The following is a 15,737-nucleotide window of genomic DNA, read 5'->3' as shown; positions in this document are numbered from 1 at the left end:
CGGACTCCACCGGGATGAGAGCGACTTAAACCCTCTTGTGATAAAAAAGAGTTAGTTGCTCTTGCTCCCTCTTTTTGGCTTTTTGGCTGCAGTTACAGTCGCTTTGCATTTGGGAGAATAGAAAATAATTCATGTCTCTGATTCTGAAAAATATATCTTGGTCATATGGTGCATTTTCCATTTCTATAGTTAATAATTGCATGTAATTCCATTTGTGTTAAAAAAACACATTCATTATTTTTAGTTAAACTCACGTAACGGTCAAACAAAATAGATAAATATGTAAGCACATGATATTCGATTGTTATTGTATTAACATCTGGGCCACTATACTAAACAAGCTTGAGAGTTATTTAAATTAAGATGAGAATGAGAACATTAAGATTGTTTTCCACTCGATCTGCCTTACTACAATTGCTCATTAAAATTTTATTAACTGTCGACGGGTTCTCGATATCAATGGTGGGCATGTGTTCATGGCCTTCAGTTTTTACAAGGTGAAACAAGGAAAAACTTTAACTGAACACACTACTGTTATATGATCAAATATGAACTGAATTTTTTTTTCGAGAAGACCTGAAAAAAATACAATTTTAGATATACAACAAGATATATGTTACACAAACCTCAAAACCCCAACAAAGAGCCATTATCATGTGTTTCGTTGTTGGCTGAAATAGTTCTAATTTCACTTTGTACACAACAATCAAACACAAAATATCCCCAAAGATAGTCTATCTTTCTTCAGCTGTAAAATCAGGTTCCGCAGGCTTTTGAAGCAGCATTGGTGGAACCCTCTCCAACAACCTTGCCTTGCGAGTACCAGTACGCCGCAGGGCACGAAGTGCATTAGCAGCAAATCGCGAGGCATATATGGTGGCACCTAAACTTGGTGAGCTCCCACTTGTATTGGCTAATGCATCTTGCAGCCTGTTCTCCTCTTGTCGGAGAGACTCTTCAAGCTTCTTCTTACTATACCTGCGCCATGCAGCTTGTATAAAGCATGCTGCCCAAGTCCTCCACTGCTGTGAATAAAACCTGAATGTGTGGCGTAGTTGTTTACTGTGTAGCCTCCGGAATTGTGACGCAACAAATTTCAAATCATCAGCCATTAGAGCAAAGGCTTCCACTTCAGTAATGGTCCGAACAGTTCTGGTTGATATAGGAAGGTTAGATGAGGAGTGGGGATCTAGTGCCCATGTGAGCAATTCTTCTCCACAAAAGTCACCAGCCTTGAGGTATTCAGAGTTGAAGAAGCCAGTTCTTCCACCATTGGTGGTCACGGTTATAAGCTTGCCTCGCATGATAAAGAGCATCTCGTCAACTGGGTCTCCCTCCCGAACAATGTAGCTTACCTCTGTGTAGAGTGCTGGCTTGAGCCGGTCACACATAGCATCTAATAATTGTTCGTCCATTTTTTCAAACATTGGTACCTTTAAAACAATACATCCGAACAATGTAGATTATTGATATGCATAGAGAAACACATACTACTAACATGTTTATTCCAGTGGGAAATATGTTTGGCCCTTGAGATGATCAGTTTTTTTCCCCTTTTTTGGGGAAAGGCATTAAGACAATTAGTTTTTGTATCCTTTACAAGGCAAATATGTTTCAACTTCCGACAATTATCAGTCTTCTTCTACTATTTCAAATAAGAAAGAAACTGGCATAGTTGCACTGCCAACTCCAATAACAGCATACCGCATAATTCTCACAAACTCCAATGATATTCACAGAAACTAGAAGTAATTTTATCAAAATCACCGCCAGAAGTCACTGAAAATTACTAAAATCTGGAGACAAGCCATGACTGGTCACACTAGCCATAATAGCATTTTCCCCTTTGTGAACATATCTTAAGAAAGGGAAGAGAAAAAAGAAGAGTACAACAGATAAAGGGATTGTAATTGGAAATATTTGCCGAATTAATTCATTAAAAAAGGTAGTAGAGAACATTTCATTAAAAGAAATAAATAACAGCAGCTCATGCAGCCTTCTGGGAAATAAAGGAGAAAGAACTCACCCTCATAAGCAAGGCCAAGCAGAGATGACGTTTTATGTCTCTCCTAAGGTCCTTGGGAAGATTATGCACCAGATTCTCTTCATCAACACCTCTGGTTTCTTGCCATTTGTATTGTTCATGTCGCCTGATCCGCTCCCTCAGATTCTCAGGAAGCAAGCGGTGGGACATCCATTGTTCTGCATCTCGCCTCTTAACTCTCATTTCCTCCAATCTTGTGGTTGTGGATTGCAGGTATGTCTGTTTCAGAAAAACTTTAGTACATCAACGTCAATAACCACAAATGTTTTGTGCCCAAACCATCTAATTGATTCACTCAAGTACAATAATATGCCAACCAAACCATTATAGACTTTCACAAACCAGTGTTCATTGGACATGTAGACAATTGACATTATAAAATTTCAAGAGCAGATTGTATGTGCACAAACACAAAAACAGATATCCAAAGATATTCACAAAGCAAACTTTTGAAATTCCTTCTCTCTAAAAGAATAAAGAGAGAGAGAGAGAGAGTTTGAAAATAAATAAATTGCAACCACTATAACATATTGCTAATGAGATATTTCCATCAGATATTCAAAAGCTACCATCATTATTATACTGAAGCTCCGATTTATAACTAATCAAAGTTCATGGTCCGGGTTATTCCATAATCAAATTTGAGTTAACCTTAGTGACCAACCCTGGATTTTGGGTCCTACTTTTAACTTTTATACATGTAGATGAACAATCCTGACATTAAATGGAGTGCACTGGGAAACCATTTCTATTCCATTCCTCCATACATCACTGTATTAACAGAAGCCACAAACAGAAACAGTACTAACCTGCATATTTCCAATAAGAAATGAAAACAACACCAATCCTGAGATAGAAATGAGAACTGCAAAGCAGATTTCCCAGACAAAAGTACTTGTTGCAAGGTTTTGACCAAGAGAACTGCAAAAAGGAGCAAGGTACAACATATCAGATAGCCTTTTAAATCTGCGAAGGTGCTTCAAAAACACTATTAGAAATGGAAGGAGATGACATGAAATATGGAAGGGATCAGAAAACAAAATAAAGCATGAGACTGGAGTGAAAGGCCTAAAAATCAACAAGCATACCAGCAGACTTGACAAAAATTAGAGTCCTCGCTTCTCATTTATCAGAGCATACATGTTTTACCGACAGAACAAATAAGGCAGAAGCTGATAAAAATTTGTTCCTTTAGGAGATGAAAAAGGAAAATACATTCGCACCTCAGATTTCGCAGGCCCCACCAAAAACAGTAAAAGAACTTCTTTGGAAAATTATCAGATGCCACAATACCAGATTGAAGAGCATCAATGAATATTCCAAAGTCGAAACGAGTTGTATTTGGTGTTTGTACAGGGCAAGAGACATTCAGAAACGCTGCATTGTTTCCTTTATTAGGACCACAGTACAGATAATCACGAATGCAATCAGGACCATAACAGAATTTTTTCCAGCATGTTGTTTCCCTTTCTATGGAAAACAAGTACCAAAAGGCTCCAAGAACCTGCAAATAACAGCTATTCAATTAGCATTTGATGACAACCAGCAGCAAAAAAGTCCAAAAACTTTTGCAAGAACATTTTTTTTCAATATTACTTTTCAATTATCTACCAATGCACTACATTATTACATCAAAAAACTGTGTAAGATAGAGAGAAACAAATTAAACTTCTGCACCTGTTATGCTTTAGAAAACATCAAATTACATAAAAGTGAAAGTGAAGAATGAATAAAGTTTCTAAATACACTAAAGAAAAGAGTTAAAATTAATGAAATAATAACATAACAAGAGGTACACATCTCAATCAATGGTAATAAATGCCAAGCCCCCTGGTGTCTGCCTCCAGATTATTATGCATGCCACTGGAACTTTCGGGATTCACTTTACAAACAAAAGAAATAGCAATTGGAATATTGAAGCTAGTTCTGCAAACTCTTAATTCCTACTAATAATTACCACACATGGTAATCTGCCATGTAGATAACTAGTGAAAATTTTGCACCAACAAGGTCCATCCCTCTCATGTATCTTACCGTAAAATAAATAAAAATCTAGTAATCAAACTTACATGACTTGCAAGCATGTAAAGAAACAGATTAAATGCAGCTCCTGCCCATGCAGTTTCTGTCAATATGCCAGAAGTCCTTGTGACTTCCTTATACAATGGATAGAGTCGCATAACCCTGGGAAAATACTGGAAGCAAACAACAAATTTCAACAAGTTCTTCGTATTCAAAGACCTTGATCCTTTCATCTTTGGAATGATAATTAAAATTACCACCTGGCATAGAACATCAAATTAGAAGTCCTCAGAAATGATTAAACTCTATAATACAACTAATTTAGAGAAAATCTTTATCCTAAAACAGTTACAATAACAGTAATTTTGAAGATTTCTTAATGCCAAATATTTAATATCAGTACCAATCACATCCCATTTGGATAGTTGAGCCTATCCTCCAGTTCTCGCCACAGCTAATATATTTAAGAGGACTATTTTTTTTTTTTTTTTTTTGGGGGGGGGGTGGTTGAACAAGAACCTAGAACATATTGCTCAATGTCCATAAATTAGGCCAAACTATTCTTCAACCACCTTTATAAGACAATCTGATTAGCATTTACAGAAATGAGGTATAACAAAATGTAGTCCTACTTATAAGTCGGTTGCAAGTATATCAGAAACGCACAGGCACAGTAGAGCAGTTTTTCTCACCTGTGGAAGTGGAAGGACTGCAAGGATGTCTACAAGGAAGTACGATGACAAATACCTCTTGGCTATCTCCCAAGAATCTTCAACTAAAACACCTCTACCAAATACCCGAGAAGATGGAGCAATAAAACCGGTGCGAAACTGAAAAATAATATGAAGTATGTAAAAAATATCTGTGAACCAACGCAAGACACTAGCTGTAATCTCCATCTTCTTGTCCAAGTCCAGACACTTCTTATCATCATCAATCACAGGTACATAGAGGAACAAAGGATCCAGTGACACAGCAATCACACATGACAATACAAATATCTTATTCCATCTTTGAAGGAAAGATCCTTGAGGGTCAAGGACATTTTTCCTAGAATTCAAGCCTTTAGCAATCGTACTTCCAAATGAATACGATTTCAATGATTTTCTAATTCTTTTGATGTTTTCAGAGCCCGATTCTAATCCTCTTTGAAACTTTTCAGAAATAGAGCTTATGGTCACCCTAACTTTTCCTGAATGTATCCCATTACTTGCAGAATATTGCACTTCAGTACTTTTCTCTGACTTCCAATCCTGAAACCTGAATAACATATTATCAACAAGAACCGTCACTCTACATCATCCACTTGAAGTTGAAAAATCCTATACGTCACAACAACCATAAGAAATTCAAACTAAAACAAATTACATAACATCTCAGAATAAAACTCAGATGCTAACGATAAGATTCAATCCAATAATCTTAGAACCAAGGGACAAAGAGAAACTGATTGTGACACAAACAGACAAAAAGATGGTGAAAATTGCAAAAACATAATCACATATGCAGGCTCTAGTGGTGGGCAAAACCACCACTTCAAGGTCTGAACATGGTTGCTGCAAAGATGCCCACAATGAAAAGGTCTTGGCCATAATTTCACTTTGAAAATGAATGATTTTCTTTCACATAAAGAAAATAAAATATATACAAGTCACTATCTAAAAATTGCTATACTCCATATTTGCTTTCTAAATTTAACAACTCTGGCGCTAACTCGTTATACTCTGTATTTGCTTTCTAAATTTAACAACCTCTGGTCCTAATTCCAAGTACTTGTATACCTGCTTAATATTCATTTCCTCTTCATGATTGAGTTGTGCTTGCAAGATTAAGTTAAGGCTAAAATGCCTTAACAGTATCCCTAAACTCAAGCATACAACGCAGCAAGAAGTAATTATATGGCAAAGACAATAGAAGCATTTCAACATCATTCCAATGGTAACTAACCTCACAAACTTCTCCTGTGGAAAATTCATGATCGCAACTTATTGAAAAAGTTGCAACCTGCACTAGAAATCCACCTTCAACAAATAAATAAACCCAAGAATATTCTTCATAAACTGGAAAGTTAGCCCAATTTCAATCCCTGTAAAAATTTGAAAGAAAAATATATTATAAATTATAATACTCCTCTTTTCAACCTAAACCCAAATGCAACCTTCACTGAATATCAAGGCACAGTAAAATTTACATATAATAATAACTGAGTGGAAGTTAAAACAAAAAAAAAAAAAAGGAAATGGAACTAATTAGTACTGCCATCAGCGCAACATTTAAAGAACCAAATTCACCAAAAAAAAAAAACTTACTGTAAATTGCAGTATTCAAGTAGACAGCAGAGTTAATATAAAGCATTTTAAAATTAGGATTATTAGATAAAAGCAAGATGAGGTATGCTTTCTCAAAATATACCAAGTTTCAGATATGCCACTAATATCCTCACAAAAAATATCTTGACAGGCGTATAGCAATACCCACCGTACTGACATGTATAGAGATGCCCACAAATATCCGTACATGCGGCGGAAATTTTTTTTGAAAAAGATAGGGTTTGGTTACAGGAAGATTTACTACTACAAGATATCCCAACTTCAGTGCACACCCAAAAGATAGGAAATTGAAAATTTCCCAAAAAAAAAAAAAAGACGGTTCTTTAGCTTTTCTTTTTGAAGGAAAAACTTTATTGACTCAATGAAAATTAGTAATCAAATCTAATTTGGGAGTAGAAAATCATTTTCAGGCACATTAAACTGAAACAAGTAAAGTAATCGAAGCAAATTGAAAAACTGGAGTAGAAACTGAAGAGAGAAAAATAGAAGATACCAAGGAAGAAAATATCAGAAATTGATCAAAGACTGCGTTTGTTATCAAAAATAGACTTTTTCTTCCCCTCTTCTTCTTATTGTTGTGACAGACGATGAAAGCTATGATTAGAAGGAAGCTTCCTGGAAATGTCTAGGGCAACGACTGGACTCTATATTTGTTATTTTGAAAATCCCAAACAGTTGCTGTCAGGGATGACCGGATGAGGCAAGTAGTCTTGTGATGCTGGGACCCACTGTTTTGGCTTCCAAACAGTTTCGTCCGGTGCTCCAAAAGCGCGCGCTATCATTGGGCCTTTTTATCTCTGTGATGATCATGATGTGGGCGAAATTAAATTAATCATTGTCAAAATGGCACCGGACGGAATTTGAATTCAGCACTCAGCAGGAACACCTGATCTGAGCTGCCAACAAAGAACTGAGCGCCAATTTTATGAGCGTTTACCTCGGGTAAGATTTTTAACGCAAGTCAATGCTGTTACAGTATCTTCTCTCACTCACCTGTCGTTGACAAATATTTGTCACCCTCGACTTTGGCCTAGGATACTCCTCTACGGTTAAAATTTTGTTTGTTTGGATGAGTAAGGAAGCAATTTTAATTATTATTACGAGGAAATAAAATTAATTGTAATTATTCTTTTTAGTTCAATTTATTAACCACTTGAATATTGATAAGAGTTGTAATTTCACTTTTATACTAAAATTCATGTAGATTAACTAAAACTTATAAATAATTAAAATAATAAAATTTTAATGCAAGTACTTGATTTTAAAATAATATATTTTATTTTTTTTATATTAATTATTGATGTATTAAAAAATAATAAATAAACTATTATCTATAAAAAAAAGTGATATAAATTTGTACGGACAAAAATAGAACAAATATATATTTATACAACGAATGGAATATTATTTTTACAAAATATGTCAACATTTATAGTATATTTTGTATCAATAAATTTAAATATTAATATTTAACGAAATTGAATAATAGAAAATAAATATTTTTTATTCTAAATATATTAAAATATTTTATACGATAATAAATATTAATCCATTATTATCTCAAAATAATTATTGGGATATCAATTATTTCCGAGGCTGCTAAATTGCGCAATTTTTAAGATAATAACTTTTTAATCTAGGGCAGTTTTTGGGCATGGCCACGAGGAGTAGAGGTGGGACACTTACAGCCATTGCAATGGCAAAAGGCAAAAGACAAAAGACAAAAGGCAAAAGGCAAAAGGCATGCATAGGGTGCATAATAAAAAAATAATAAAAAAAAATAAAGGTATAAAATTAATATCTAGCTATTTGGATAAAAAGAAAAAGAAAAAGAAAAAGAAAAAGAAAAAGGAAATAAAATATCTAATTAGGGAGTGACTAATGATTAGGCGTTGAAAATACTTAATGAACAAAATACAAAAATGAAAAGCCCACAACTTAAGTTATACATTAAATCATAAATATATATATATATATATATATATTAATTTCTCTCAAATCAATTATATATTTTTTATATTATAGGTTTTTATTTGTTAGTTTTTTCAACATGACATAAAATTAATTTATTAGTTTAAATAATAATTTTACAATGAAAGTTTTTTAATTTGTAATAAAATACTATGAGTAATGAATATATTAAAAAATAAAAAAAATTATTATTTTAATTGTATTTTTAAATTATAAAAATGCAAGTAAATTTAATTTTATAGAATAAAAATTATTTAATTAATAAAAATTTAATAAATTATAAATATATTCAAACTAGACATAAAAATTTGGACACAAATAATAAAGTATTTAAAGAAAATCTCCTTTCTGGTCATAAATATAAATATTTTATAATTATTAAACAAGTATATTATTTTTTTAAAATGGAAATTGAGAATTGGAGAAATAACATTTGATATTTCTATAATTTACTCAAATAATTAAATCTATAAATACGTAGATGAGTAGATTTAAATTTATTTCTCATTTTCTCTCCATAATTTTTTTTTATAATAAGAATCATCTCAATATGTAATTAAAAAATGAAGTCCGACCACTTTTTAATTTTAAATGTAAAAAAATATCAATTAAATTATTTATTGGTTTTATTTAATATATATTATAGTGTATTAAATAAGAATATATTAAAATTATAATAAAATAAATTGTTATTATAAAATTAAAATTCTCAATAATATACGATGAAGCAAAAAATTAAAACAAAATAGAGATGTAGAAAATAATATTTATAAAAGATAAACGCTAAGATGGATGCATGAGCGGCATCACATTGCCATTTTTTTCAGTTCTAAGCTATAGAAAGCCGACAAATTATGCAGTGAAGTTATGGTTTTCACATAATCATACCACATGCAATGACGGAAAAAATAAGAAATTAATATATATTTATATATATATATTTAAAAAATATCCATATTTATCGTAGTCATGCATGCGTTTTTAATCAACATTGATTTGCCATCCATGAATTAGAAAATTTTTTTTTTGGTCAGAAGGTAACATCGTAGATTATCCTGTAACAGATTTACCCTGTAATAATTTTTATATAAGGCTCTCTCTCTCTCTCTGCAATCTCTCACACTGCTCCATACTCTCGCGATATTATCTGCTGTTGGCTTTCTTTGTCTGTTTCTATCTCTGTAGGTTTTCTAGATTCGCTTTCTACACTGAGAAGGTTTCAGCTGATTCATAAAAGTATATTCAGATCCTCCACTTTCGAACCGTATCAAAACTCGGATCCGATCCACCCTCAAAACTCGCGGATTTTCAACCAGAGATCCGTAATTTTTTGAACAATTTTCCATTTTTATTTCAAGGAAACTTCTCTGTATCCCCTCTCTTTTAAGCTCTTTATCATGTTTTGATTTCTCAGCTTTTGTGAGCCTAGTGGATTAAAGGTAAGATGTCTATCTGTTCATGATTATGTTGAGATTATCTTCATTTATTTGGTTTCCTTTTTCGGTCCTTTTTGCATCCTCAGATAGACATCCTGTTTGTATCTGAGCTGACCGATAGAATTTTAAAGGAAAAAAATCGAGATTTAATATTTTATACATGCCTCTCTCTATCTATATACATCAATTCAATGTTCAGATAATGCAGCTAAGTTTTGCTAATGAGTATTATTAGTTTTCATGGCTAATGCTGATTTTGGTTTCTAAAATAAATTGACCCCCACAACGCAAAAAAAAAAAAAAAAGCTTCAATATATGAAATCCCAGCACTTTCTTTCAACCGTCTCGACATTTCAATTTCATGGTCATTAGAGAACATATGGTATCGTTTGGTAATTTTTCTTTTTCGTTTTCTTTTCTTTTTTTTTTTTTTTTTTGAGGAAAATGCTGATTCTACCATCACTTTTTTTTTTTTCCATACAGAATATACCATTCTTAATCCATCAACTTATTTAACATTGATATCTTAAAAATATGGGCCGTGAATTTGATCATAACACCTAACTTTCATGATGTTGTTTGGCAGCTATTTCGTTGATTGAAGATCCGGCATCGAAGGTCAGACATTCAGACTGGTCTATTTAGATGACATGCAATACCTGCATAAGGAGTGTGATTGCAGAAGGGGGAATATTTTCCAAAACAAGGTATAAGTTGAGCAATATCAGGAGGAGTTTACATGTGGGTCTTCACCCCCATTATACATTGAAACGTGAGTTATCAATGAATCTGAGTATGATGGTTGATTCGGGCTCAACAGCAAAACGGGAAGCTGTTGTTGATGTACTCAAAGAGAAAGATGAAGCTGGTGGATATGTTAGTGGGGGGTGGAAAAGGTGATTACAGAGCTTTTTTTCTTAAAAAAAAAATTTTGATATATGCATTACTGGTGAAGTTTTAGAAATGGTTATTATAAACATATCCACTTTGATGTTGTTTTACTTTTCTCTTTATAGAATGCAAATATATGGTTGTTTAGAATCGTAATTGCATAGGACTAATCTACTAGCAACTATGTGGTTGTATATGAACTGTGGTTGCGCTAATTGCAAATTGCAAATTTCTTTGTGTTGTTTGGTGCAGTGATGTATTTGCCAGTTTACCTTTTTACATGATATTTTGTGCCACATGTTTGACTAAAAGCATATCTGTTTGAGATAGCTCGAGATGAGTTTGGTTTGTGTGATTCTAATTAACTGATAAGATACACGATGTGCATGATGTCAACTATAATCTTCTGCTACCTTGAAACTCACAGCGGCTCAAGTTTATATATATATATATATATATATAGCAACAATAAGAGTAGGCTTTGAAAATGATTTTGTTTCCATTTTTTTTTTGGAAAGGAAAAATTTTCGGTCACCATTAAATATTGTTATTCTAGCCCCTGGCCCTGTTTAAAGACTTTAGCATTTCATCAGGAACATTACTGTTTATGCTTCTCATGAATTGGTTCAATGCCTTCAAAATCCTTCATGTTTCTGCTCTCTGAATTTGTCTTTCACTACTCGTATGATTAGAACTGAAGAACTAGGAATCCTAGCTGTAATCAGAAAACTAGTTCTTAACAAGCTTTGAGTTGGTTTCTTTTCTTGTTGACAGTGAAGATGGCAAACTGAGTTGCGGGTACTCAAGTTTCAGAGGAAAGAGAGCAACCATGGAGGATCGTTATGATATTAAAAATACTAAGATTCATGGGCAAACAGTCTGCATGTTTGGAATCTTTGATGGTTTGATTCCCTGTCCTCTTTGAATGAACTTTACCGATATGTAGGCGTTATGAATGACCATCAATTTTTTGACTTGCGGTAGACGTTACCTGGTGGAAGTGCAAATACTGATGCACTAGAATAATTAGTGTGTTAATGGTTTACATCCTTCAGATGGTAACTATGATATATGCAAGGGATGTATAAACACAGCTAGGAAGTTGCCTAAGCAGACAACAGACAAATTGATTGGTATCCAACCTGCCGTATGATTTCAGTTTAGTATCATGTAATGAAAGAAATGTACAAGTAACCATTGGAGCAGTCTACATGATACTAATCATCTCGACATTTAGCTTTGAATAATTTGAACTAATATATCTGCATGCTTTTCTTTTATAGCCAGGACTAATTTGTATGATTGAAGCATATGTTTCTTTCTATTTCTTCTTCTTCTTTGTCTTCATAATTGCATATACATGTGTGTAGGTTTCATTTTACAAGTTTGATGCATCATTCTAGGTCATGGTGGTTCCCGTGCTGCTGAGTATTTGAAGGAGCACCTATTTGATAATCTGATGAAGCATCCAAAATTCATGGAAAATACCAAACTGGCTATAGGTATGTCCAAATTTTCTGATGCCCAGTACTATGCATCATTTACCTTGTTCAGGATCATGTTATTGCATCATATCCTTTGTTGGTAGCATTGTCATGCAGCCTTCGTGTTTTGTATCTCTTTAGGATAGGATGAGACCCATATAAGTGTCAAACTGTCATTTTTTGTTTGTGGGCTTGGTTCCTCTGTAGAGCACATTTGCAACCCCTTGAACATTGTTTGTTATGGTTTATATATGATAACGTTATAACTAATGCAGGTGAAACATATCAACAGACTGATGTGGACTTTTTGGACTCTGTAAAGGATACCTACCGTGATGATGGTTCCACTGCTTCAACAGCAGTATTAGTTGGTAACCATCTATATGTTGCGAATGTTGGAGATTCGCGAACTGTGATATCAAAAGCTGGAAAAGGTGAGCTTGTGCTGTAAATTTCATCATTTTTTGATAATCATTTCTGGACAATATTATTGTGAAGACCATTTTAGAGATTACTGATCTGCTGATTGTGCACTTTGAATAACAACTAGTGAAATGTAAATATTTAATGCACCATCATGGAAAAGTTGACATTAACTTATCAAATCCTTTACGCGTGGATAAGAAGACAAAAGCTGCTGCTAATAGGGAACTAATCTGTAAACTTTTGAGCATCATTCACATATTTTGGTATTGATGCTGATAAAGGACCTGTATTACTATTGGATGCAGGATCTAATGCTATGTAGGTTGAGTCTGCTTAATAAACAAATTTATAGGCACAAGGAATCATCTGATATTTGAGCGTACTATTCAGCTTATTTTACTGTATGTGAGTCACTGCTGTGTGTTCAAGGTACAAAAATAAAAGAAATAAATTATGCATTTAATATTGTAAAAATGATTACCAATAGTCAGATATAAATTGATCATTTAATTCAGTTTTTCTAGGATAACAATAATCTCAAATTAAGGTTCTGGCATTACCAGATGTTCCAATCTACTGCTAGTGATTGCTAATTGCAATGTATTATTCAAATGATGCTTGTAATTATTAACTTATTAATCTGTAATTATTCGTTCCATATGGACAGCGATCCCTCTCTCTGAAGATCATAAACCAAATAGAAGTGATGAAAGGAAGAGAATTGAAAGTGCTGGTGGCGTTGTAATGTGGGCAGGTAAGCATTTTTTAAACTTTGGTCTTCCTTCTATCTTCTTCTGTTGCTTTGGAGCTGCTAGTGTTGATAAATTATTCAGTAGATCTGACTTCCCATGTAGATGTTTTGGAATGGTACTCTGTAAAAGGAAGAGATTGGACACTTCAAGTGATAACAGCCTTTGCAATCTAGATGTGAGGGACTATTTAATTGAGTTAGATTTTGGCATGTTGTTTATGGGATGAGTCCAAATGAGTTTACTATGCATAAACTCTCTTGTTGCTAGGTTATTTTATGTCCTAGCTGACAATTATAGATGCTTTCAACAATCTAGTAATTTGGAAAAGGGAAACAATACAAGTGTGATCTTATTTGTAGTCTAAATATAAATTCGGGATGCAGATTTCTCAGCCTGAGATTCGTTCCTAAACCAGTCAGCTAAAACTTGAAGAAGGTAAGTAACCTGTCATTCATCCCATACTGGACCAATTTATGAGCTGCTTGTTCGACAGATATAGCAGACTGCAGTCTAGCCTGATCCGATGGTCCTGGACAATTTTAACTAGAAAGGAACAGATTGGCTATTATGCATACCATGTTTGCCCTCTCATAGATTTTCAGCAATCTCGGTTTATATGTCATGCAAATAGGCATCTATGGATAGAGGATTTGTCTTTATCTTTTCTTTTTGCTATATCATTTGAATTAGGTGAACTTTGATACAGTTGTTCATGAAAGCTGAATCATGCATTCTGCTTTATTTGTTTTGTCAGGCACCTGGAGGGTTGGAGGTGTACTAGCTATGTCACGTGCTTTTGGTAACCGCATGTTGAAGCAATTTGTTGTCGCAGAACCTGAGATACAGGTAAATATTTGATATTCTATCTTTGAACAGCACAACTGCCCATCATTTGAACTTTTTAACATTAATATGTAGAGGGAAAGCATCATGTCAATGAATGCAGTGGAATATTTCTTTTCATTGCCATGACTGCAAACTAATCTCCCTTGGTATTGGTTAATATTGGAGTGTAGAGGATGGGTATATCAAATTAAGATTACTTTGGCTAGTTTCTGTTAACATTTAATTTAGATATCCAAAGTTGTTTCCATTGCCTTGATGTCAGAAGCGCCAAAACTTATTATTTTTTAAAAAGAAAAAGAATGCCAAACCATTGAAGTCCAACTTTTGCACAAGTAGTAGACTAAAGCAATTGGCAGCCATTCAAGATTGAAAATATTCTTTGTGCCTATTTATGAGACTCGGCTTGAATCCAAGATGTGCCTATAGCAGATGTACACAAAAAGGCTATGGCATCCCAAAAGAAAAAAGGAGAACCATAGTTGTCTTAAGTAACATCCTTCTTGTTTCCTTTCATACTTTCAATGGCACTGTTTGCTTCCATCAGGTTCTTCTGGGAATTAGGGATATGATAGCTTTATTTGTGTCTATTTGTGAGTTCATTGTAAGATTATCATACAAAGATTCCTTGCTTATAGTTGGTCAAACTGTATGTGATTTTGCTAATTGCAATTCACCAGACAAACATGAGCAAAGTTGTCTTTTCCTTTCAGGATCAAAAAATAGATGAAGAATTTGAAGTGCTTGTGCTTGCAAGTGATGGACTATGGGATGTGGTGCCAAACGAGGTAAGCATGCCAACACCACAATTCGTTCTCTCTATCTTTCTCTCACAGACTAGCATTGTGCGCGTGTGCCCATGAAAGACCACAGGCTCAAGGGCATTTCTGACGAATGATCTGAATGATGCACGAGATTCTGATCATTATAAGGATGGCTGGTTGGTTTCTGGGGTTAAAATTCAAATGCTTTTCCTTGGTCTGTTTGCTTAGTAGGCATGCATTATGTGTAGGATGCGGTTTCAATTGCTCGAACAGAAGAAGAACCTGAGGCTGCAGCTAGAAAATTAACAGAAGCAGCTTTTAAGCGTGGTAGTGCAGACAACATAACCTGCATTGTGGTGAGATTCCATCATGCCAAGGCAGATTCAGCCAATGTCCAGAGTAATTAGAAATCGCTATTCATGTTGCATGCATGATATGATTTATTGATGATGCTTTAGGGAATCTAATTTTGCAATATGTGCATGCATGTAGCTGATTGTTCATATGGAGGAGTTTATTTGTTTATTCATTTTTTGTTTCTTAATATGCTCTTGTATCAAAAAACATAGACTCTGAAGTGCCCTTATTTTCTTCTCAAGTCTTTTAATACATCTGCGTGTATACCTTGCTGCTTCTAGTTGTCATTTAACTTGTATTTTTCTAATATATTATTTTATTATTAAATTATTTTCAAAATTTTATTAAAAAAAATTTCAATAGATATAGGGATATATTAGAATATTAATAAATAAATTTTCTCAAATGGATAAGTAC

General features: G+C 33.7%; 2 protein-coding genes across 6 annotated transcripts; one reads left to right on the top strand and one right to left on the bottom strand.

Annotated features, from left to right (window-relative positions):
* Positions 1-577: 577 nt before the first annotated feature.
* On the bottom strand, positions 578-7,058 carry LOC110616517 (cyclic nucleotide-gated ion channel 1). Of its 4 annotated transcripts, none has more exons than XM_021758901.2 (8): positions 6,890-7,057; positions 6,014-6,152; positions 4,759-5,326; positions 4,114-4,326; positions 3,268-3,548; positions 2,854-2,965; positions 2,027-2,263; positions 578-1,433 (listed from the first exon to the last, which is right to left on the bottom strand). In XM_021758901.2, the coding sequence occupies exons 2-8, from the start codon at positions 6,040-6,042 to the stop codon at positions 735-737; spliced, it is 2,139 nt and encodes a 712-aa protein (XP_021614593.1). In that variant the 5' UTR covers positions 6,043-6,152; positions 6,890-7,057; the 3' UTR covers positions 578-734. The 4 variants fall into 4 exon arrangements, with proteins under 4 accessions (XP_021614593.1, XP_021614594.1, XP_021614596.1 ...); XM_021758902.2 differs by lacking the exon at positions 6,890-7,057 and adding an exon at positions 6,545-6,867; XM_021758904.2 differs by lacking the exon at positions 6,890-7,057 and adding an exon at positions 6,376-6,509.
* A 2,387-nt stretch (positions 7,059-9,445) lies between these two features.
* LOC110617682 (probable protein phosphatase 2C 76) lies at positions 9,446-15,596 on the top strand. Of its 2 annotated transcripts, none has more exons than XM_021760637.2 (9): positions 9,446-9,806; positions 10,390-10,699; positions 11,469-11,596; positions 12,098-12,196; positions 12,454-12,612; positions 13,272-13,358; positions 14,111-14,202; positions 14,913-14,987; positions 15,212-15,596. In XM_021760637.2, exons 2-9 carry the CDS (start codon positions 10,449-10,451, stop codon positions 15,368-15,370), a joined length of 1,050 nt encoding a protein of 349 aa, XP_021616329.1. In that variant the 5' UTR covers positions 9,446-9,806; positions 10,390-10,448; the 3' UTR covers positions 15,371-15,596. The 2 variants fall into 2 exon arrangements, with proteins under 2 accessions (XP_021616329.1, XP_043813298.1); XM_043957363.1 differs by lacking the exon at positions 9,446-9,806 and adding an exon at positions 9,816-10,195.
* Positions 15,597-15,737: the final 141 nt, after the last annotated feature.

This window comes from Manihot esculenta, chromosome 6, assembly GCF_001659605.2.
Source record: "Manihot esculenta cultivar AM560-2 chromosome 6, M.esculenta_v8, whole genome shotgun sequence".
Lineage (NCBI taxonomy): Eukaryota > Viridiplantae > Streptophyta > Magnoliopsida > Malpighiales > Euphorbiaceae > Manihot > Manihot esculenta.
This window is presented reverse-complemented; position numbering and strand designations above follow the sequence as displayed.